The sequence below is a fragment of the Ylistrum balloti genome, unplaced genomic scaffold, assembly GCF_031769215.1.
Source record: "Ylistrum balloti isolate Yb309-2 unplaced genomic scaffold, AGI_CSIRO_Ybal_v1 Utg371508, whole genome shotgun sequence".
In the NCBI taxonomy this organism is placed as follows: Eukaryota; Metazoa; Mollusca; class Bivalvia; order Pectinida; family Pectinidae; genus Ylistrum; species Ylistrum balloti.
The window spans coordinates 72642-96501 of record NW_026782779.1 but is presented as its reverse complement, the minus strand read 5'-3'; the positions used below and the strand labels follow the sequence as shown (position 1 = coordinate 96501).

Sequence of the window (23860 nt, the reverse complement as noted above, 5' to 3'; positions counted from 1 at the left end):
AGCAAGTAGCCGCGGGGTCATATACAATGTCCCAATGCATGTCAATCCAAATTTTTTTCTAAGCCCCTATGTTACTAAAGCCACCAGAATAATTAACTATAAGGGTAATCTTACAACCTCCATCCTACTAGTATTCCCCTGCCTCAAACAACCAAAAACCCTCAGGTACGGGAACCAAAAATTCGACATTACCCCCTTCAGAAACAAAAATCATAATCAAAATAAGAATGCCAACAACAACAACAAACTTAATAAAAACAAAACGTACGCAGAGGCAGTAAACACCAATAACCCCACCAAACAATTTTCATCAACCTTCATATCAACCAATGGATCACCAATAAAATACAATATAGTACAAGCCCCCTCTTCCGTAGGAAATCAAGTAGTAACAAAACAACAGCTAGTCAACACTCTAGGCGCACTTTTTGTTTCCCTATCTAATTTGAATGAAAACCCCAAGGAACTATACGACACATTTAATCAAGCAGTGGTACAAGAACAAGGAATCAACCTTAAAATCACGGTAGAGACCAAAACACAGGAAAAAGAACCCAAAACAAATATAGCAACGGTAGAAGATCCCCAGATCTCCCCCGTATCACAGAAACCAATAATCCAATAAAACAAGACATAGAAATCCTTAGATAACCTTTTTTCCAACAAAACCTTTCATAAAACTATAATTTTGTGATTATGATTATAAATTCTTCAATGAAAGTATTTTAGCTACTTATTTATTTAATCTAACATGTGAGGTTAGCGAAGTGCTGTAGAGAAGGGCCAGTTTCGTAATATACCTGACACTTAATTATTTTGTTTTTGTCATATTAATGTCTCTGGAGTGATTTATTTCATAACATTTATATCTTATATGTCACTTTTTGATCGTTTGATATCAGTTAGTCTCATTCAACCAGACGCTTGATCACTTCGTAATTCAAGAGTCTGGTCAAACGGAGTGCTAAAGAAATATCACCGCCAGATGGCACTATTTTTAACTTTCGTTTTCTAACGTTATGTCAACACCATTAAAACAACACGTGTGTGCGTTAGTTCCATCAATTCTACTATGTGTTTCTTGTTCAACAGTATCGAAACAGCGATATTACATATTGAAATCGACTGGAGAAGGTGGTCCGTCATTAGAATTAGCCAGTAATTTCTATCAGGTTTCATTTACAATGTAAGTGTACCGAGAATTTCGGATGTTGTCAGTGTAAAGCATGTTACAGACTGTTATCCAGAATAAATGACACGACAAATAATCTAAGAAAACTGTGTGAAAGTGTCAATAGAAAAACTCCGTCACTCCAAATTAGGTCAACTGCAAAACGTGTTTTCAATGGAAATGGGAATGGAAAAGATGACAAAATTTTCTCGATGTTGTCACAGGGCGCAGCTATCTTGGAAATACTCTGTGTACTGTTGACCAATGAAATCATTTACCAGCTTTCTGGTAAGCCTCCTTCTGACTTCAAAAAACTACTACATAGACTTTGACCAGACTCTCTGTTCGGCGTAGCTAGCGTAGACAACAAGAGTGAACGATACTACATACCAGTTGAATGTCACATAAAATGTATCTCATATGTAGATGAAGTGGTGAACTACTCACAACAAAATGGACAAACACATGCCGACATTTATCTCTAGGAAAAATATCTGTTTACGATTGTTTTATCTACCAGCAAAATATATCCGAAATATTATTTTATATCAACATTGTTAAGAAAAATATTACTTAATTATTTCAACCTCAAACTGATTTATCCAATTATATATATACATATATATTTCTTTAGCTGTTATAGATACATATTTATACTTTTCAAATTATATCAATATGTACATGTTTAATATTTGAAGAGGCCGCCCGGTTTGATGAACCGTTTTGCACCGTTTTCCTCTCATAGGAAGGCTTGCATCATCAATTATCTACCATTCCATTTGTACAATTATGATATATACGATATATATTGAAATATATGAATACACCAATCGATATATAGATTTATGTTTAACCTAAACATACATAACATATAGTCTGACATGTTGCTAATTTTCATTGAAGTATTTGAGTTAAAAGATTAATTTCTTTATTATAAATGTGCCTGTTTTACAAACTAATATCAGAATTCTGTACATGGTATTTAATTTTTTTTTAAAAATCGACAAAATATATTGGTGTCGTTTTTATGTGGATAAAACATTTAAGTTTAAATTTGGCATTATATCTTTGTTTGCATACTCGAATAATGTGTAACATTATCTGTTGTTTAGAACCTAGCACCCGAAATAAACAATACAATGTTTTCTAAACTGAGGCTTATTTTACAATTTCGACAAAAATGGATCTTCGTCTTCATGTTTGGTTACACATAATTAAGATAAGGACACTTAATACATAAAAGGGATCAAAAATCGCACAAGGTATTTTTGGAAGTCCCTGTCGAACTCTGCATAAGTAACCAAAATAGACCATTTATCTTTAAAATATCATTTCAATTTCAATTTCAGATTACAGAGTTACAGTCAAACTTCGATGAATCGATCTTCGATATTCTCGCTGTGTCGATATTTTTACTTGGTCCCGACTATTTTCCTTATATATTTCTACTTAACTCACTACTCATGAATCGATCATTTATGTTTCGATATTCTCGGTGTTTCGATAATTTTCTACAGTACAAGTCATATAAATTCGTTCAAAATCACCATGAATAAATCGATCAAAATTTACCTGTGGTCACTGTGCTCGATGGTCAGTCGACCGAAACAAATTCACACCTGTAGCGAGACCCTCCAGCGTTAATCTTTTGTTTACCGTTACGGTCGATCAGGACAATGGCATTTTACCACCTCTTGTATACAATTAGTCAATGACCAATAATTAGTTTGAACAGTAATATATGCTATGTTAGAAAGATTGATACATACACACGCCGAATTGAGGCAAGTGTTATTATTGTCAAATCACATGACGCCATTTTGAGATGTTATGGTTGTACTAATTACCGTACTGTAAAAACATGCGGAACGCACCTTACTCTCTAGAGAGATGGCTTGGTTGCATTGCTCATACTCAATGTTTGAGTTGATTTCCGTATAAATTATCATGTGTAACCGGTAAAACATTAATCATGGAATCTCCTACTGATCACAAAGTGTCTAGTGAAGGACCCGGTAACCAATCCGGGGGGATAGCTAGCCATTTTAACTCAGCTGAGCAATCTGGTGAAGGACCCGTTTTTAACGGGGGGATAACTAGATCGGCTGGTTCAGGCAGGGGCCAAAAAAGAGAAATGAATCTGCAGACCTACGAAATTAAGTACCAAGCCATTATTGACATTGAGAATGGGATGAAAAATAAAGCTGTTGCCAACAAGTACGGGGTACCACAAAACACACTATCTACCTGGGTTAAGAATAAGGTTTCAATAAAAGAAAAATTTCTTGCCGCTGATATCGGGGCATCTAGAAAAAGAGATAAAAAAGCAAAATTTCCAGAATTAGAAAACGCACTCATTAAATGGTTCGCCCAGGTACGATCTCAGAATATTCCACTATCTGGGGAAGTACAACTTAAAGCAAAAGAGTTTGCTACCAAATTAGGCCTATCTGACTTTGAATCATCTACAGGCTGGTTAGACCGCTTTAAAGAAAGAAATAATCTTTCATTTAAAAAAGTCTGTGGGGAATCAAAATCTGTTGACTCCCAATCCAATCAAATGCTTGATTGGCAGACTAAATTGAAGTCTATTCTTCAAGAATATCAGCCCTGTGATATTTACAATGCCGATGAAACCGGTATTTTTTCCGGCTGCTACCCGATAAGACACTTGAGTTTAAAGATGTAAAGTGTCACGGGGGAAAATTGAGCAAAGACAGATTGACTGTGATGGTCTGCTCTAACATGTCGGGCACTGATAAACTCCCACTATTAGTCATTGGCAAGTCTAAAAAACCCCGATGCTTTAAGAACATTAAGTATATCCCGGTTCAATACGAATCGAATAAAACTGCATGGGTAACTAGTGATTTATTCACTACATGGGTGAATCAATTAGACAGAAAAATGTCTACTAAAAAACGCAATATCATGCTCATTGTAGACAACTGTCCAGCCCACCCACAGTTAACGGGTTTGAAATCCGTCAAGCTAGTATTTCTACCACCAAACACTACCTCCCACACCCAACCAATGGGCCAGGGCGTGATCCGTAACCTGAAAACCCACTACAGAAAGCTGGTCATCCAACGAAAGCTCCGGGCCATAGACACTTCGACAGACGTAACCATTACAGTCCTAGATGCCCTCTACATGCTAAAGAATGCCTGGCGACAAGTTACCCCAGCCACAATCTCCAACTGCTTCAGACATGCCGGTTTCGTACTGCCTGACTCCCCGCCATGTGAGTCCATTGCCACCCCTACTGATGTCGACGACGATGATGACGACGACATTCCACTAGCTGTCTTGAGAAAGCTGTCCACTGGTGTATCTTTTACCGACTACGCACGTGTTGATGACCAAGCCCTTACCTGTGCCGAGATGACCGACAGCGACATCTTAGAAAGCATCGTGTCCCAACGCCAACCGAAAGCTGAAGATGACGACAATGACGACGATTCCTTGCCAACGACCAAGCAAACCATCCTTGACGCCATGAACGCCCTAGATACAGTCCGAGATTTTCTCCAGCAGACGGGCATCGGGAATAATACAGACTCAGCCGCCTCACAGATTGCCGACGTCAGTTATTCCATCCAACAGTATTTCCTCCACGAGAGAAAACAGTGTACCCTGAGTGAGTTCTTTGGAACTGTTTCTAAGTGTGACTGATTAATGTGTTATTTGTGTTTTAGTGCTAATGGTGATAGTGATAGTGTTTAAGAGTACTAAATAACTGACAGTGCCAATTTCGTGCTTTTCGTGACATGTGATTTTTCTGTTCCGTAAAATACATTTACCCATTTCGTCATTTACGTGTGATACTTCATTGCCATGTACTTCGAATGTTTCATGTTATTTATTGTTGTTTGGTCGTAATAAAATTCAATTTAACTGTTTTTGATTGTCGAGTCTTTATTTAAATCATTAATACACACATAATTGTTATCTTTTGTCTAAAACTTTTAAATACGGACCCCTATTACGTGGACCAGCTATTTGACTGAACTATTTTTGTATCGAAGTCCCGATGTATCGATATTTTTATGACGGTCCCTTGAATATCGAATTATCGAAGTTTGACTGTATCTTCAATTATTCCTAAATCACTTACCAATTACAAATCGTTGATTTTGCAGTCTGTTGTGTATGGATTAATCTTTATACTTATTTTAAATATTGAACATTATACTCGACGTCTTGCCTAGAATCATATTTAAAGTTTACCCTGCTTTTCTTTATCCCGTGAGTACATATGTTTAGAAGGTATCATACTGACACAATCTGAAAAGTACAACAAATATAAATTAAGACTTTCCACGGATTTCTAGCATGGTTACTAAAGTCTTGATTTCGAGTATTTTGAGCTAATTTCATTTTCAAGAGATTGTTTTCAGACGGTGCTTAATTGAGGGTTATACTTTCATTATCTTCTTAAATCTTGGCGATGTGTGTCATTGAGTTTGAGCTGAAATTATTCCGAACGCTGGGCAAGTTCTCCAGGAGAGCTAGCCAAGCTCACGTGGATATATCTAAAAAATACAAGGTAATCGGTTCAACAGGTAAGATATGTCATGCTTCAACGATTGATTTTTCGTTTCAGATGATCTTTGTAAAACATTGCTAACTAACCAAATCACCCGACTTCCATTCTGGTAAGATAATTGTATGTAAAATATCTGTTTGCAGAAAATGAAAAGAACCAAATAAATACAATGGAATTGAAGAAAAGTCGAAAGATAGATAGTTGATAAATCATTGTAGTCAGAGTCAGAGGAAAAGGCTTGCGGGAATTGGTTATTTTGCAGCGTTATTAACAATTTTTTGATAATTACCATACACTCCGTATCATTATCGTTACTTAATGATATATGTTCAAATATATTCTAATTCATCATTGTTTTTCAGTCGGATGGTTTAGTGCAACGAATACGTTACCAATAATGTAGTTTGTATGTAATTTGTTACGTTTTACCTTTCCTTAAATCAACGATATATTTATTTTCAAACAATAACATATGTAAAACAAAATGCATATCAAAAGTACTGGAGATGAATGGTGATGATTTTGTTTTATAAAAATAGCTTTTATGTTCCTGAAAGACGATTTTGAAACATTGATTCGCTGTATCGGTATTTGATGATAAACACAAAAACCAATCTAAAAAATTATATAATGTTCTGCGTGTGTGCCTTCAAAGCACAGGGCATCAAATAAATTTTCCTTTTTGAAGAAAAAATAAACCCAACGAATTCCAGATGAAATACAGTATATAACATAAATTATTATTATAATCGATATCATTTCTTTTCACTTTAACTTTAATGCAACCGGCAACACCTGTGTATATATGTTGTTACTGATTTTGATAGACAGCAGCTGTTTTGGCATCAGTTTGTTCAGTTACGCGTATACCTAAATATTAACATAATGAATATATGCTGTAACTCGAACCACACATGACTTAAACGCATTGTGAATATGCATATATGGAGTCATTCGATTGATAATTATAAGCATCTTCTTTTTTCTTCTATTTTATGGTTTAGAAAACGATAACTGTTCATTATTTCCTGACTTTGATTTTCAGAAGCCAATTAGGTTTTTTGCATATTTACTTTCACTTTCCTATAACACTAAGAACAAATGTTAAGACAAGGTCACCGTAATACCAAAATCCAAAGAATTGACTACAATAATCAATAATCCTATTTCTTGACAGTTTTATATTTAAACAATTATCGTCATTACATTGTGTAAAAAAGTACAGTCTTTCCTCAAAAGATATATTTCAATTGCAAAGGTATAAAAGTTTAGAGCAAGTATAGAATGTTTTCCACATTAACGTTTAAATACATCTAGGTACTAGGGTACTAAATGATATTTTTAATAGTTTCTTCTACTGATTTGAAAATGAAATAATACAATCAATATCTTTTAATAAATTTATAATGTAAACAATATATATGTATGAAACAAGAGCACATGTAAAGTAAAGACACTAAAGAATAAAAAAAGATGAATAAGACATATTTATTTTTTTTACAATAAATAAATAAATGCTTACTTTTCCGTCGTTTGAAAAAAAATGAAATTCTGTATTTGAAATAATTCCACAAAAAAGTAAATAAGTTCCCATTAACTCTCATTCGTGGAGTTGTTCCTGATGTGATTTCATTTCCATAGCGATTGCGGTCAGATGATGTTTAGTTTGCGCTAGTATACATCATTAATGTTCATTACATGTATAATTTGCTATCAATTATTTTATACATCAATACTGTATCCAAATATGGGGTTTCACAATGTAGAGGAAGGAATTGGATTTATTTTCTTTGCCTTGTAGGATTATACCAGAATCACCACGGTGGCTCATCAGCCAGGGGAAATATAAAGATGCAGAGACTATTCTAATGAAGGTTGCTACCAAAAACAGGAAACCCTATCCTGCAAAAATTGACCTCAGCAAAATAGAGAAAGTGAAGCCAGGTCGGGTCTGGCAGTTGTTTACCTCAAAAACATTGGCGTGGAGAACTTTCTCATATTTCTCAATTGGTAAGAATTCGATGGTCTTATACTGCTTCTCACATATAAAGTAAAAGGTTAAGATATAGAAAGGAATGTTAGTTAGGGAGGATGGTTTTGGTCCCTAATAATTTGTTAAATAATTTCCCTATTAGGCCCCGGCCTTGTGGTCGAACAAAAGTTAGATTCACCGTTGATGAAAATTGTATCAAACAAAACAAAATCCTCTTAATGGAGAAGATTTCTAAACACTTGAATTTACTTCTCAATGGTTTTCAAGCTTGTTGACAATTCGATCTCTTTATTACGTGATAACATAATTGAGTTATTAACGCTTCCTCTTTACATGTAATAACACTATTTAACTTAAGTTAGGTGCCGGTCCAAAATGGTTTACAAATATGTCATTCTTGCTAAGTCATTTCGTGTTACTTGAATCCAAAATGTGCTGAAATGGGACACCAAATATAATTTGCTCCGACTTTCAAATGAATGAAAGGAAATGTATGTAAAATGTATGCATTAACCCTTTGTTGATAGACAATTCGGTTTTGATCAACTGGTCTGTTTTTATCCAGAATTTGTAATTATATAACATTAAGCAATACTGGTCCCTCATTCTCAAATTTTCTTCAACATCGTCAGATTTGTTTGTTTTCTACACAATCCTGTCAGTGACCTCAAACACTTGGTATATTAGCTGCTGCAGCAAATATACACAGCAATAGAATGAGTATAGTTGCCTGCGTGTGTTAATTATGTTCACAATTATGAAGAAAAATGCCATAAATTTGCAATTTACTCCCGTTATATGGTTTTCGATGCAAATTTCCCTCAGAAAATCGGATAGAGCTTTACTTGTTTCATATGTGTACCAAAAATCAGCTAATTCCATGTGGTGGAACGTTCTCGTATCGCCGCCTGAATGTGGTTGTAAATTGAAAGAAAAGGGGAAATGAGTAACAACCTTGTCTGAACCCTATTATATAGCTTATTATATACAAACTTTTATATTGAATATCAGAGCGGATTATTTTCATGACAGTTTTATGATGTGTAACGACTAAATGAATAGTATCGATGTAAAGATTTACACCGAGGACACCCCGATACATGAATACTGTTCTATCTCAAGCTGTCCTCTTCTGAATTTTCTGATCGTGTGGCCTTGTAGATTTATCCGTATCTTCTTGTCTTTGTCTATACATTTACGAAATCATTCACTCGACGCTAGCTATTCTTGTCTCAATTTTTTGTTCTATTGTCCCTTCTCCAAAGCGTTGTGGATCTGTCAGGGTTGGGACCCTGACTTATCTCACTTTCTTTGTGCCTGCCGACCACGCCACATCAAATAGATAGATTATCCATATGAAATACTTTATTTTGTTCTAAGTAATCAATCAATTCTGCGCTTCTTGGAGGTATTGAATGTGATTTATTGTATTGTCATTTTGTGTAATTAGTTGTTCGTTATTTATCACACATTTTCGCATAATTGTACCAAACTACTAAGTATTAGCTGTTTACAGCAATCATCGGTGGCTTGCTATTTTTTTTACTTTATCGACGCTTCATAAACCAATCGTTATTGTTTCAAGATGGAGGGTAAATGTGTTGGAGAAGAGTGTCAAGTATACTTCAAGAAACGTAGTGGCAATAAGAACAGAAGAGCACGCAATGTAAATAGTCCACAGTATAAATGGCTCCTAGATACGCTGGTGCAACAAGGATTGATGTTAGCAAAGGAACAAGCATTTATTTGCCAGAAGTGCTACATGAAGTATCTTCGGAACAAAAATCAGCCTGAACCTGAACCCGAGCAGAACCAGGAAATAGAGGAAGACGACTCCCCGTCCCATATCCTGCCGTTGCTGACCCTTCATGATCTTTTGAATGGATCATCATCACAGATAAAAATGCTGTCTCTGTCTTGTTACCTTTCCAAAAAATGGAACAAAATCATCAGTCTTACCAAAACGTGCAAGACATCACCTGATCTATTCACACAAACTGTGGTGTCCCACCTCATCCCGCGTCTACAGAAGTTGTCCTTGATGGTAGAGGTTCCTTGGAATCTCTGTTACCATCAAAATCGTCCGAAATCATTAATGACCTCCAAGAGGTGTCGCACGTCCTTTCACAGAACCAGCCTGCGTTTACAATAAGCTTTTCTTCTCTTGATGACTCGGAATGCATGGCCTGGACAGGTTGGTCTAAAGATCAGTTCCTCGAAATCCACTCGCACTGTTCCCCATATCTTTCATCTGGTATATATTTCAAGACTACACACAATGCTCTATTAATGTTCTGGGTAAAACTGAAAACCGACATTTCCTGGAGTCAGTGTTCTTCTCTTTTTGGAATTTCCAAGTCAAGTGTGTCCAAAACTTTCCACTCCATAGTACAGGCATTAGACACATCGATAGTCCCACAATTGCTAGGTCCGGATCACTTTACAAGAGAACAATGGCTCGGGTACAATACTGTGTTTTCAGAAGCATTTTTTGGAGATAAAGCCACTGCCATATTAGATGGCACCTATATTTATATCCAGAAAAGCTCCGGAGAATGTCCTACTGTGGCCAGAAGAAGAGAAACTATGTCAAATTCATGAGGATCGCCTTACCAAATGGCTACATTCTGGACACCGTAGGACCATTCACTGGCAGTGAACATGATGCTACAATTACAAAAAAAGTCATGGACAAATTAGTTACTTGGCTACAACCAGGCGACAACGTTGTCGTTGACCGAGGTTTTAGAGATGTCCTACCAGTTCTCGAAGCCTCTGGCCTCAATGCTAGCATGCCGTCATACCTGAAACCCGGTCAAAGTCAACATTCTGACGTTAAAGCAAATCTTGACAGAACTATCACCAAATCGAGCTGGATTGTGGAATCCTATCATGGTCGTCTGAAAACTGGACGTTCTTCCGAACGCAATTGGTGTCAATGTCATTGAGGCTTTGCTTCGAACCGTCACAGCCTGTCTGAATGGTATTAGAGGACCGATCTACCAGAGATCTCCAGAGAGAGATGCCAAAGATAGGCTAATGGCTGAACGTATGAAGGACCGTTTGACAAAACCGAATGGTTTAGCCCCGAGAGTCAAGATAGATCCGGATCGAAAACCAACCAAAATCATAAGGAACACCTTTTGTTTGTTGTTCTGTCTATTTGTCAGCCAATGTCTTCAACCACGGGGACTTGCGAAGTAGCCATCTTGGATTTTCTTATGAAAAATTGTTTCTCACTTTTTTTCATACCGGTGTACATATTCTCAACATACCGAGCAAATACTCTCGTTTTTTTGCTAATTACCTAAAGAAAGTCGAAAATGGGCAATTCAACCATAGGCTAATTCAACCCAACATTTGAAAATTTTAATGATTTTTCCTCTCATCAATAGCATATTACGTACTATTTAATAGGATAAAAATTGGTTTGCATCCAACGCCCATAGACGGGTGTATTATCTAAAAAACACAAGTTTTTGTGTCTAAAATGTTATCATCGAAAATGGCATTTTTGAGATTGTTTCTTCCATAAAACAGCCAAATGGCGCGATGGAAACATGATTTTTTGTCACAATCATGCCATGAATGTATTCTTTAAGGTGACTATCATTTGATGAGATTTTCATGAATATTTTACATGCACATTTTATCAACACTTAGATAGTTTCTGAAAGGTACAACTTTGAGGAGCCATACAAAACAAACCAAGTGACCTAAATCTTTATACTTTATAGATTTGGGACCACAACGGCATGGGTAATGCACCACCAACAGGAAATTTGAATCAGAGAAGAGGCCGTTTTGGAAACCGGCCCTTTGTTTGTATATGTTCCAGACAATACAGCTGGTCTGGAATAACCCAGACCATTAACGTGTTACCTGGTCAAAGGTATGTCTTTAGTGCGCATGTCAAACTGCATAACATGGCACAAGGTCACATGTTCCATAAGGTCGAGGTCATGGTAAAGGAGACAATCAATGGTAACTATAAATAGCAATATTTGTGAATCGTTTGATAGAAGCAATGCGTATCAATGAGAAGATAAATTCTCCTGTATAATTGATTTATTAATTTCAGCTGGATACACTTTTGTTTTAGAGCCAACAATTTAAGAATTCAGTCTCAAAATTAACTTGCAAGTAACTGATCATGTTTCTACACTTTCACTTGTATCAATCTCATATCTTTAACTAGAACTAATCTTTTTACTGAAATGCGTCGGTCATCAGTAAACTTGTGTTATTTCTTATCTCTTTGTTTTCAGTACTTATCCACTTGGAGATCTTTCACCTGAAATACTGATGATTTTCTTACTTTAATGTTGCAGGCCATGACCTGTACCACGACTTTGGTGATAGCCCTAAGGTGCGGACAGATAACGGCTGGGTAAACGTTGGTTTTGACTTGAAAATTCTTAACAGTAAGTGATTATATTGTGTATTTCTAAAACTTCATTTCAAAATAAATGTAATGTATGTGAATATTTACGACGTAAAGACTGACAGGACTTGTTTCTACTTATTGTATATATTTTTCATACCTTGTTTTCAGATCTTCGTCAGATTTACTTCTATATTCAAATCGCTGAACCGGAATTGAACTATCTCGTCGATTCTGCAAGTTTCAAACTTCTACCATATGATGCAAACTGGAAATCTGAGGCCAACGCTAGAATAAACAATATAAGAAAAGCTCCAATAACAATCAAGTATGTCTATGCGATAGTGCCAGAATATATCCGTAACAATATTCTTTTAAAAAAGTCTCGCGGAATCTTTATGTTTCTAATTTCATCTTTTTACAATTGTTATGACAGGTATTTGTTTGTACATATCTATCTTTTACAAATATCAGAACACTAATATCCTCGATGATAACACGTCTGGTAATAACAGATGCAAAACCTGTCACCAGTTAGGCAGCCATATCAGAGATATGTGATATAGATCCACGTTTACCTGGACACGAGTATCTTATCTTTTTCAGAGATTGTTCATGACTATTTCTTGAATGTTTGTCAATGAATTGATGAGTTGACACATTTTTAGCATTGATGGATAAATAATATGACGTCGTGTCTTGATGACATTGAGATAAAAGAAATAAAATAGGCTTCGTTTGCAATGTTCAAATGATGGTTGGATACTATCGCATTCCAAAATCAGAGAGAAACGAGACCTACATGACATAAAGGTAGTATTCTTGCAGTTGATTTTAAACGTATGTTTTGGAAAATTCATTATAAAATTTTACTTATTACGATAACTTTTTTGGGGGCCAGGATTTGTTTTTTTGTTTGTTTTTTGTTTTGTTTTTTTTTTGTGTTTTTTTCCCTAACGAATAATATGAAAAATATCTGAAAATAACCTCACATGCATTATAGTTTTATCACAGAAAAAACATTTGGTGTAAAATAAAAGCAAGAAAATACCAACATGTCAACAGTCATACTCCAAACTCATATGATTATATTTCAGTTTGCATGGGTCCGGCTACCAAGTTGAGGTAATTTTATTACAATAACACTTGTTCAACCTTCATTGCAACACTGTTGTTCAATTTGAAATGAAACCAAATTTTCATTTCCATTTGTTTAAAACCTCATTATCCCACAGACACCCACTAACCGGCCTGACTGACTTGTCCATAACGTTTTCTGTTTTGACGAAGAGCAAATTTGCATTTGGGTCAACAATTTTTCTACGACAATTTTGAGTGGTCTGTACTTGGGAACGCTCTTAAATGGCGACAGATGGAATGGAGCCAGGCAAGTAATAGATACAAATATACAACTTCTCGATCTTGCGTTCATCAACAGGTTATGATATCTTATTCCATTGTCATTCAAAACCGCTGCTTAGAAATGTTTTGATTTTTTAGATATAAATGGTATAGAAAATATAACGATAGGCTATATGGTAGATATATATTGTTAAATTACAAATAAATATTTCATTTCAGGGTCACCCTAATCTGGATAAGCCAATGAGAGCTGTGAATGCCCTGCGTGCGAAAGGGTAATATTTGTAGTTTTATTGAATATCTCAGTCGTGAAAAGGATTTGAACAATAAACAATGACGATTTGTCATTTCAATTCAAAATGCAATCACTATTACTTATTGGAAATAAGCGAGGTTTATTTCTTTCTATTATCTTTTAACGACTGCTAATTGTTTATAACTTGTAATATTGTAGTGTTTAGTATTGTATTGTATAAACATATCACAGATCAACGTAAATCTGGAAAGATCTAAATGTAAAGATATACATTTCGTGAGCGAATAACAAAGTTTATTTATTTTTTAATACTATTTGTCATAACTATAGCTGAAATAAAACCAAATAATTTATAATACAATAAACTAAGATGAACATTAAGTTATCTTGTCAAATCAATCTAAGATATGAATGCGTAATATTTATAAGAGAAAAACTGAATAAATGTAAGTATCCCTGAATCGACAAAAGATGTTAGCACAAATTAATGATTAACAGAATAAATGGTAAACTCGACTGGAGATTTCCAAAGAAAATGATAATGAAAAGGTTATTCTCCATTAAACATGGTTGCAGTAGAGTGGTCCAAAACGCATCATAAATTATATGTAATATTACCGAAATGCTTTCAGGGTTTGTATATGAAATCTGCTGTGACATGCTGACATTTAAGTGATGTAAAAAAAAAAGACATTTTAAATAATTTTCTTAAGCGACTTATTTGTAGTGTAAATGTCCGAGGACACAACATGTTTTGGGGGACACACGGGACACATCCTGATTGGGTTGACGGAATGGGACAATCAACAAGCTATGCACACACATATTAATGATGTCATATCATGCACTAGAGGAAGGTATTTATTTTATGTGAAAAATGTGATTTTCCTGTCTTTTTTGCAACATGATATAGTGAATTTCAAACATTATTCATACTTGTCAATGCTTATTAAAGCGAATTTTTGTATTATTTTATTGCAGAAAGCGTATTACATTAAGGGTATACTATCTTGTTACTTCGAAAGTAAATAATGGTTTCAGAATCAAATAATTGATTCAAATTTGAAAAAATATGTCTTAACCATCAAATTTATTTTCTTGACTACTTATCTACATGATGTATATATCGCAGGGTTAGTCTCGAGCACTGGGATGGATACAACGAAAATTTACATGGAATGTACTTTGAGCAGCATACGGGTCACCCAAACATAAGTATGGAGATGTGCAACTGGATCCATCAGGCGAAGCCGGGAGTGAAACTATTTCTGAATGAATACGCAGTGGCTTCTTCAAGTCAGTTGACAACAGTAAGAAATACTGTAATATGTAATGTGATTTAACATATTTCATCTCTTAAGCCGCTGCAATCTTTGTATTTTTATCATCTATATTGCTTATCATGTAGGTTGTAACAGTTTTTACTACTATAATTATTCTTAAGGAGATTTCCATTAACAGCCACCAAGCATTTTTTCACATAAGAAATAATTATCAACATCGATTTCACTGCCCGCAAAACATAGATACTATAATTGTGAGCTATATAAACCATATTTGGCAATCTGGCTCATACCCCAACTCCTGGAATAAAACAGAAATTATCCCTCTACTTAAACCTGGTAAGGATAAAGAAGACCCGGCCTCCTACAGACCTATAGCCCTTACCTCCCATCTATGTAAAACACTAGAAACTATGATAAATAATAGACTAAAACACTACTTAACTAACCATAATCTAATTAGTGAAAGCCAGAGTGGCTTCCGGAATCGTAGGTCAACTCTCGATTCCCTAATTAGAATATCCTCTGAAATAAAAAACGCTCTTAGCAAAAATAGGCATACTCTGGCTGTTTTTCTAGATTTAGAAAAGGCATACGACCTAATTTGGCACGAGGGTCTATTGCTATCTTTTAAAGACATAGGTATTACAGGCAATATTTTTAGATTTATTTCAAACTTCCTCCGGAATAGGACTATAACAGTCAGAGTAAATAACGAACATTCGATAGAACAAACCCTAGAAAATGGAGTCCCCCAAGGTAGTGTGATATCTCCACCTTATTTAACATATATATTAATAAGCTAGATCGAAAATTAGAAGAGGTTAGGCTATCAAAAAAGTTAGGTTCTGTAGGACAGTTTGCAGATGACACCAGTGTTTGGCACTCAGACAATACCATACAAAATACATGCAACATAATACAACGTACATTAAACACTATACAAGAATGGGCTGATGAATGAGGCTTCAAAATTTCCCAATCAAAAACAATGGCCATTTTATTCTCGAGACGCCAAAGAGAACCCAAACGTTTTTAGGCAATTCGGAAATCAAATTTGTTAAAGAAACGAGATACCTAGGCATGGTATTCGACTGAAAATTAACTTGGGTTCCTCACATCAATTCTATTAAAAACAGATGTCAAAAAAGTTTTAACACACTCGCATTTATTACTGGAAACACCTGGGGAACCAACAAAAAAATCTACTCAAATTATAAAGAGTACTTATTAGATCCATCATTGATTATGGTTCCCAGGTATATGATACAGCCTCAGACAACGCCCTACACACCCTAGACATCATACAACACAAAGCTCTCAGGATAGCGTTAGGAGCTATCAAAACACACCCTCAGTCAGCCTCCTAGCGGACGCGACCCACCACCAACCCGATGACCAGGACACAGACATCATGTTACATCGACCGGAAACATCTTTAGATCGGGAGTCGGATAAATTTTCCAAAATCTAAGACATCAGCCGACTCCCACCTCCAGAGGGGAGCACCCCCCTCGCGTCGACCGAAAATCGACATGCGTCGATTGAAACAACGCCCGTAGCCGGGAGTTGTTATGGAGACGTAAAACTCTTTAACCAACCAACCAAGGCTGTAAATTGTGTTTACAGAACGATCACCGTCCTAGTTATTGTTAACAGTGATAATAGCCTCTGGCAATGGTTCACACTTGTGTTGTTTGGGGCTGTACAAATCGTGCAGACCCTCGCGCGACGAAAAGACAGTATTTTGACATACCAAAAGTGATTCATCAACACTGAAAGGCTCTCACTCGAGAGACGCAACTCAAACATGTCTAAAACCATCTCCGGAGTTAAGACATTAACCGGCGATAACAATGGTGAGCCTTCTAGGGAAGACTTGTAAAACGCTATGACAAAAGTTTCAAAAGCTAAACCAATGCAAGTGGTATACAATGTACATGTAACGCTAGCAGAACCCCACGTTGGGCGCCAATGTGACAATTGCCGTTGTCGACATATTAATTTGGGACTCGGCCAGTTGGCCATGTATCATTTTCAGGCGAATTATGAGAAAAACCACTTAAAGACTGAAAAGTCACTTAAGTTGTGTATTCAAGATCAGTAGAACGAGTTTGAGTATAATGAAATAAGCAAGGGGGTAATGGGATAAGACATGAGAAATAATAAAACAGCGTGTCAGTAACACCTCTGCACAGCACAACGAACGAGCTCAGTCTGCCCGAACAAAGGCCGACGATTTACAAAGAATACACGTGGCCACTTGACTTACACACTCTTACGCCCCTTACAAACTAATACAATACATAATACAAGACAACTCGACAACATTATCTCATGGCCACTTGACTTACACACTCGTACGCCACTTACAAACTATTACTGTAAAGAATACAAGACAACTCGACAACATTTTATGACAGTTCGACCCACGCACGCTAACAATGGAACAGGTACCCGGACCGGTTGGCCAAGTGTGACGGCTAAATATAGATCGACTCACCTTTACAGCGGTACGCGCACATGTCCCAAGATAAACAATAACACAGGCACTCGATAAGATAACTCACGACGTATCCATGCAGATATACACTTGCTAAAAACATTCTTAAGATAGACTACGTGACAATATGCAGGTACGGCGTGATGTTCCAGTCCCGGGGTATGGGTGTGAGTACTAATACTTTAAAAATTCAATGAGGAGAGCTAAAGATTATTTGATTGTGTATATTGCGGGTCGTACGTGAAATTTTAAGTTAAAGTTTGATAAGCTCGAATTTTCTGTTTAAATTGTGTGGGCTTTTGTTTCTTGGTCATTTTTTTTTGTTATAACCGAGCCTTAACGACTCGTTTCGATCCTATGTAGGGACGCTTATGCAAAAGGTTGTTTTTTTTTTTAAACAAAGAGATAAGGTCTGAAAAGGGCTTTGCTGTTATCGGGATTATATTTCAATGGATATTTTGTTGGGGTGGACTCGAGCTATATTTTAAATCTAACTGAACTTATTGACTATAACGGGAAGGTTAAAAGGTATGGTTAGTAGGGGGGTTAAGTGCACTTAACTTAAAAGATGTAGATCGTAGCTGTACAACTCCTGAAGGTATATCCCGGAGTGAAACGAACACAAAAGTTCTATCTACAGGATATACACCGTAAATTCCTCTAAGGCTTGGGTACAGCACGGTACGGATACACTTCAAGCAAAGGCACTGATGAATTTCTAAATCTATTTAAATTTCCTATCTATTCAGGGTATTAAGCTGTTGGTTTTTTTTCTGATCTTTCTAGGGTCTCTGGGTGTTAAGCAGTTGGGTACTTTTTGGATTCTCTGGGCGATTGGGCTGATTTCTCTGAGGAGTGCGGTGGTGATCGGTTGGAAGTCGAATTGGTGAGGGAGGGAGAGGTTGGCCGATGATGATGATGATGATGATGATGATGATGATGATGATGATAGTTTTCTGTCTCCGTGACTCGGGCAGAGTCCAATCGACGTCCGTCGATTCTCTGGCGACTTAAGAGGGGGTGCTCCCCTCATTGGTTGGAGTCGTCTAAGGCGTGATGGTTCACGGTTTTTTGGGGACGACTCCCTGGTCTGATGTTGAGTTGTTGTGTCTGGACTTCTGGAGGAGGAGGGGGAGCGGGTTCCTTGTCTTTAGTCCTGCCCAACATCCAGGCTGTCCTATTGTTTCGGTTTTTTTTGTTTTGTTTTTTTTTTGTTTTGTATGAGAAATTTTTAAGTCTTTTTTAATAGAGTAAAACAGATCGGTTATATACCAAATGTTTTTTGTGCTTCGATCTACTGGGGGGCTCCTGGGCGGCGTTAGGCGCCTACTCTTGTTTTCGAAAACCGGAGGAGGATCTTTTATATGCGAGATTGGACAGTTCTCACACAGGCCGGACTATAGATCGTAGTTGGTAAGGTGCAGGTTGTCACTATGAGTCCCATCTGGTTTTTCGTTCCGTTCCTTCTTGTTAGCGAGATTGTCCGCTTTTCGAAATGTCTATAACTTTCTTTAATACCATTCTGATCCTATCCTATACATATTTGTTTAATGCTGGATTAGAAAATAGTCCTATCTGTCCTCTCTGTAACTTGGAGAGACAATCATCCATACTTTGTGGGAATGTCGAGAAACTCAGAAATTTTTGGTTAATGTTGAAACTCTTCTTGATGCACTATTGATTCCATTTTCTTTTAATAAGAAAAGCTTTATTTTTGGGGTAACTTCAGATTATGACAATGCTATAGGAAACTCCGTAGATAATGAAATTCTGATCATGATTAAGTTAAATATATATATATATAACAAGATGTATACATAAAATATTAAATCCAAATATTCTGATAAACTCAATCAAAGAGTATTACACATTTCAACAAATATATTGCTAACAGCAAAGGTGATCTTGCACAACATAATTTAGAAAAAATAAATGGAGAAGATTATTAGACTTAAGTGATATTTAAGCTTTAATCGGTACTGATATGATCTGCCATCAAGTTTTTCTTACACTCATGGATATCAAATAATTAAAGTGTTCATGCCAATGACCAGTACTGGAGAGAGAAAACGCCTAAATGCTTGTGTGAAGTGACTTCAGTGTGTTTACGTTACGTATTGAACGCAATATGGAATGATTATGGACATTGCCGTTTTGTAATGTGATTTTGTTCATGTACATTTACAAATATGCCGTACTGTGCAGTTTCTAATTGCAAGAGCAATTCGAAAATCGACAAAGAAGTGTCATGGTTCTACATGCACATTAGTTGATTTGTAGAAGCTGATAAACAAAAACGAACCACTTCAATTATATTGTATTTTCATTTTTGGAATATAATGATGAACATACCTTAAATATTTTAATCAATATTGACTAATATGTACCAGGGTTTATTAGCTAGGAAAGTAATTGACATCAGATGATAGCGTCTATGTCACAATTTAAAAATTATACTTAGATGCAATATATTGCCTTTACAGATTAATTTTCTTTAGATTTAAAATTTTAATGGTTATCGGTTCAAAGATCACCTATTGAAGTTTCAAATTGTAACTGCATTTATAATGTGTTGTGGAAGGCTGTTCCATAAATTCACACTCCAATCACTGAAAAGGTGTTTTCTTCAATCAAGTTGGCTTTGTTTAAAAATATTTTCTTAGAATGGCTACTTGTTCTACTCTCATCAATATTGTCAATATTTTATTATACATGCACTACATGTGAGTCCATTAATATTTCTACAGGTTCTTCAAGACACATTTGACAACAATGCCTGCATGACTACAGTGACCCTAGGAAATGATCTACTAGAACCAACATTTAGTAGTCCTGCAAACTGTGACTTTAATACACAAGTCAACTTGATTCCATCAACCAGAACATGCAGGATACAAGTTGGAAAGTCTTCAGTCAATGTTAAACATATGTCTGTTGCGACACAATGCACAATAGAAGGACTTCAAATTGTACATGTAAGTGTAGAGAGAGAGATATTGAAGAAAGTGCTAGTGATATGTCTTGTGAATTTGATTCTCAATTAGATGTTTTAACGAATCCAGGGCAACTTCTGATTTAGACTAGTTTTGATTTTAATATGGACTCAGATGTTGATTTTGACCCTGACAACATGTATGCCAGCGAAGATGATGAAGATGAAAAACTAGAAAACTATATACTTAGTTGTACTACCATTCAAAATGAGGAAAGGTATTATGTTGTGGCAGAGTCATCTTTGCTTGATTTATTGAAAATCTGTAGAACCAAGAGACCATTCCCATCATAGAGTACAGCCGAGGAACCATGATTTCTGTTGTGTCAACATGCACTGTTGGACACATTAATAAATGGACATCACAGGCCATGCACAGAAAGATGCATTGGTTTAATTTACAACTGGCTAGCGCTATCCTCACCAGTGGGTCCAATACATCTAAAGCTTTAAGATGTCTCAACCAAGCCAACGTCCAGACCATGAGCACAAGGACAGTGTCGCGGGTCCAGACTTTGTATACCATTCCAGCCACCATGAAGGTGTACAAAAGCCAGCAACTTCAGATTCTGAATAGTTTGAAAGGTAAATAGGTCTTTTAATACCTCTACAATGTTCATGTAGCATATATATTTGTGTTTGTGTGTGTATGTTCTGAACAAAGATGTGTCCTTTACAGCAGGTTTGATTTTCCATGTACAATGTAGCTATATGCGAGTACAAACAGTTGCCCAGTCAATTGTTTTCTGATTACAGTATATGTAAAATATCCATGCTAACAGTACATATTTAATACATCATAACTACATGTAGTATACGTAGCTTGTTAATATAATGGTGCATATGGCTTATTCTTGGCAAACAAAGCACATATCACACTTGGAGGAGATGGACGTTGGAAAAAATCCTCTATTTTCACATCTCCATACCACTTGTTCTTTTCCTTCAAAAATGTTATTGCATTCTCAAGACGACCAGTATTTACAAAATGGTAGTCATAATGACCTTTGTATGAGAGGAGCTTCCTCTTTAATTTAACTTGAATCAATTGGTTATCACTTTCGCATCTTGGTAAATTTGTGACAGACGTGTTGATATCAGCAGGGACACATACAACTGGACCATGAACTCCATGTTGTCCACCCTTTGGCAACGCTATAATTTTCATAAATGGTACAATGACTGATATCAAATGTGTTTCAATCGGATTTAAACACTGGAGTTGGCTTTGAATAACCTTGGTTTCCATTTTGTTTATTGCAGCCTCAGACGGAATGTTTCCTTCCAACAACTTTCTGTGACATGTAAAACAAATCCATGATGTATACATAGATGAACACTGATGATTTTCTTCCGTTGCACAAGGATTCACATACCTGTCAATTATGCATAGTTCCGCTACTTCGGTACTTTTCGATCCCTTTATGATGTGTCTTTTTTTTTACATCTAACCACCTGTTTTCTAAACAACAGTTTATGACAGACATAACAAATGTGGTCTGGAAATTCCTTAACAACTTTTGTAAAATTATTGATTACAACATTTATGTCATGCTTTTGGTTTTCCAAGGCATTTCTCGATTTCTTTGATGCATTTATCTTATTCTGTTTGTGATTTTCATTGGTCTCATATTTTTTCTTTGATGCACACTTCACATGATCTCTGAACTCTTTATCGGTCCCTTATTTTTTCTTAACACTTCACATGATCTCTGAACTCATCATCGCACTGATATTTTCTCTTTGATGCATTTATCTTATTCTGTTTGTGCTCTTCATTGGTCTCATATTTTTTCTTTGATGCAGATTTCACATGATCTCTGAACTCTTTATCGCTCCCATATTTTGTCTTTGATCACTTCACATGATCTCTGAACTCTTTATCGCTCTATTTTGTCTTTGATGCACACTTCACATAATCTCTGAACTCATTTCTTTGATCTTATTCTGTTTGTGCTCTTCATTGGTCTCATATTTTTTCTTTGATGCACACTTCACATGATCTCTGAACTCTTTATCGGTCCCTTATTTTTTCTGCGATGAACACTTCACATGATCTCTGAACTCATCATCGCACTGATATTTTCTCTTTGATGCATTTATCTTATTCTGTTTGTGCTCTTCATTGGTCTCATATTTTTTCTTTGATGCAGATTTCACATGATCTCTGAACTCTTTATCGCTCCCATATTTTGTCTTTGATGCACACTTCACATGATCTCTGAACTCTTTATCGGTCCCATATTTTGTCTTTGATGCACACTTCACATGATCTCTGAACTCTTTATCGGCCCCATATTTTTTCTTTGATGCACACTTCACATGATCTCTGAACTCATCATCGGACTGATATTTTCTCTTTGATGCATATATCTTATTCTGTTTGTGCTCTTCATTGGTCTCATATTTTTTCTTTGATGCACACTTCACATGATCTCTGAACTCTTTATCGGTCCCTTATTTTTTCTGCGATGAACACTTCACATGATCTCTGAACTCATCATCGCACTGATATTTTCTCTTTGATGCATATATCTTATTCTGTTTGTGCTCTTCATTGGTCTCATATTTTTTCTTTGATGCAATTTTCACGTGATCTCTGAACTCTTCATTGCACTGGTATAGCCTCTTTGATGCATTTATTTTATAAAGTTTATGCTCTAGATTGGTCTCATATTTTAGCTTTGATGCAGTTTTCACACTTTCTCTGAACTCGTCATTGCACTGGTATTTTTTCTTTGATGCTATTTTAACATTTTCTCTGTGTTCTGTGTTCGAACGATATTTCCCAATTGAAGCGTTAATCTTAGACTCTTTATATCCTTTGTCTTCTGCATATTTCTTTTTTGAACTTGCTTTTTTGAGATCCCTGTAATTTGTGTCTAGCGTATACTTTAATTTCATTTTATCTATTTTGCTAGTCTCTTCTGAATTATAGGAATTTCTAGTTCCGTAATCTGTACTTCTATTTATTACTCCTGCAAGGTCATTCTTTCTTCTCCTTTCTCTCATTTCAAATTTTTTATCTAATTTGTTTTTCTCATAAAGTTTTCTTTTCATTTTTGTCTTGGGACATGATAAAACTCTAATATCTTTAGTAGTTTTAATATCTTCTTCCGTTGGTACTGAACCTTCACTTTGATTCGATATATCTCCAACATCAGTATCAATACGTAAATGCTCCCTTTTGGTCTTGACTGCTGTAACTTCAAAACGATCGTGCGTCTGATAATGCATTGATGACGCTAACCGAATGCAATGATCATAGACATCTTGAATTGACAATCGTTTCACAATCACACTTGCTCCACATTGTACTTGCAAACCTTCAAGATTTCTTGAATGTGAATCAAAAGTTAAATATATA

General features: G+C 35.9%; 1 protein-coding gene across 1 annotated transcript; it reads right to left on the bottom strand.

The window, feature by feature from the left end:
• Window positions 1-22518: 22518 nt before the first annotated feature.
• On the bottom strand, window positions 22519-23505 carry LOC132562771 (uncharacterized). Its single transcript, XM_060227533.1, has 2 exons — window positions 22978-23505; window positions 22519-22851 (listed from the first exon to the last, which is right to left on the bottom strand). The coding sequence occupies exons 1-2, from the start codon at window positions 23503-23505 to the stop codon at window positions 22519-22521; spliced, it is 861 nt and encodes a 286-aa protein (XP_060083516.1).
• Between the last annotated feature and the right edge of the window lie 355 nt (window positions 23506-23860).

What these genes read in the sequence shown, in the direction of transcription:
- LOC132562771 (XM_060227533.1), bottom strand. Translation starts at nt 23,505, where the DNA reads ATGAGAGAAAGGAGAAGAAAGAATGACCTTGCAGGAGTAATAAATAGA. An exon ending in ATGATGAGTTCAGAGATCAT is followed by an intron (nt 22,852 to 22,977) that starts GTGAAGTGTTCA and finishes TATGCATCAAAG; the next exon opens with AGAAAATATCAGTCCGATGA.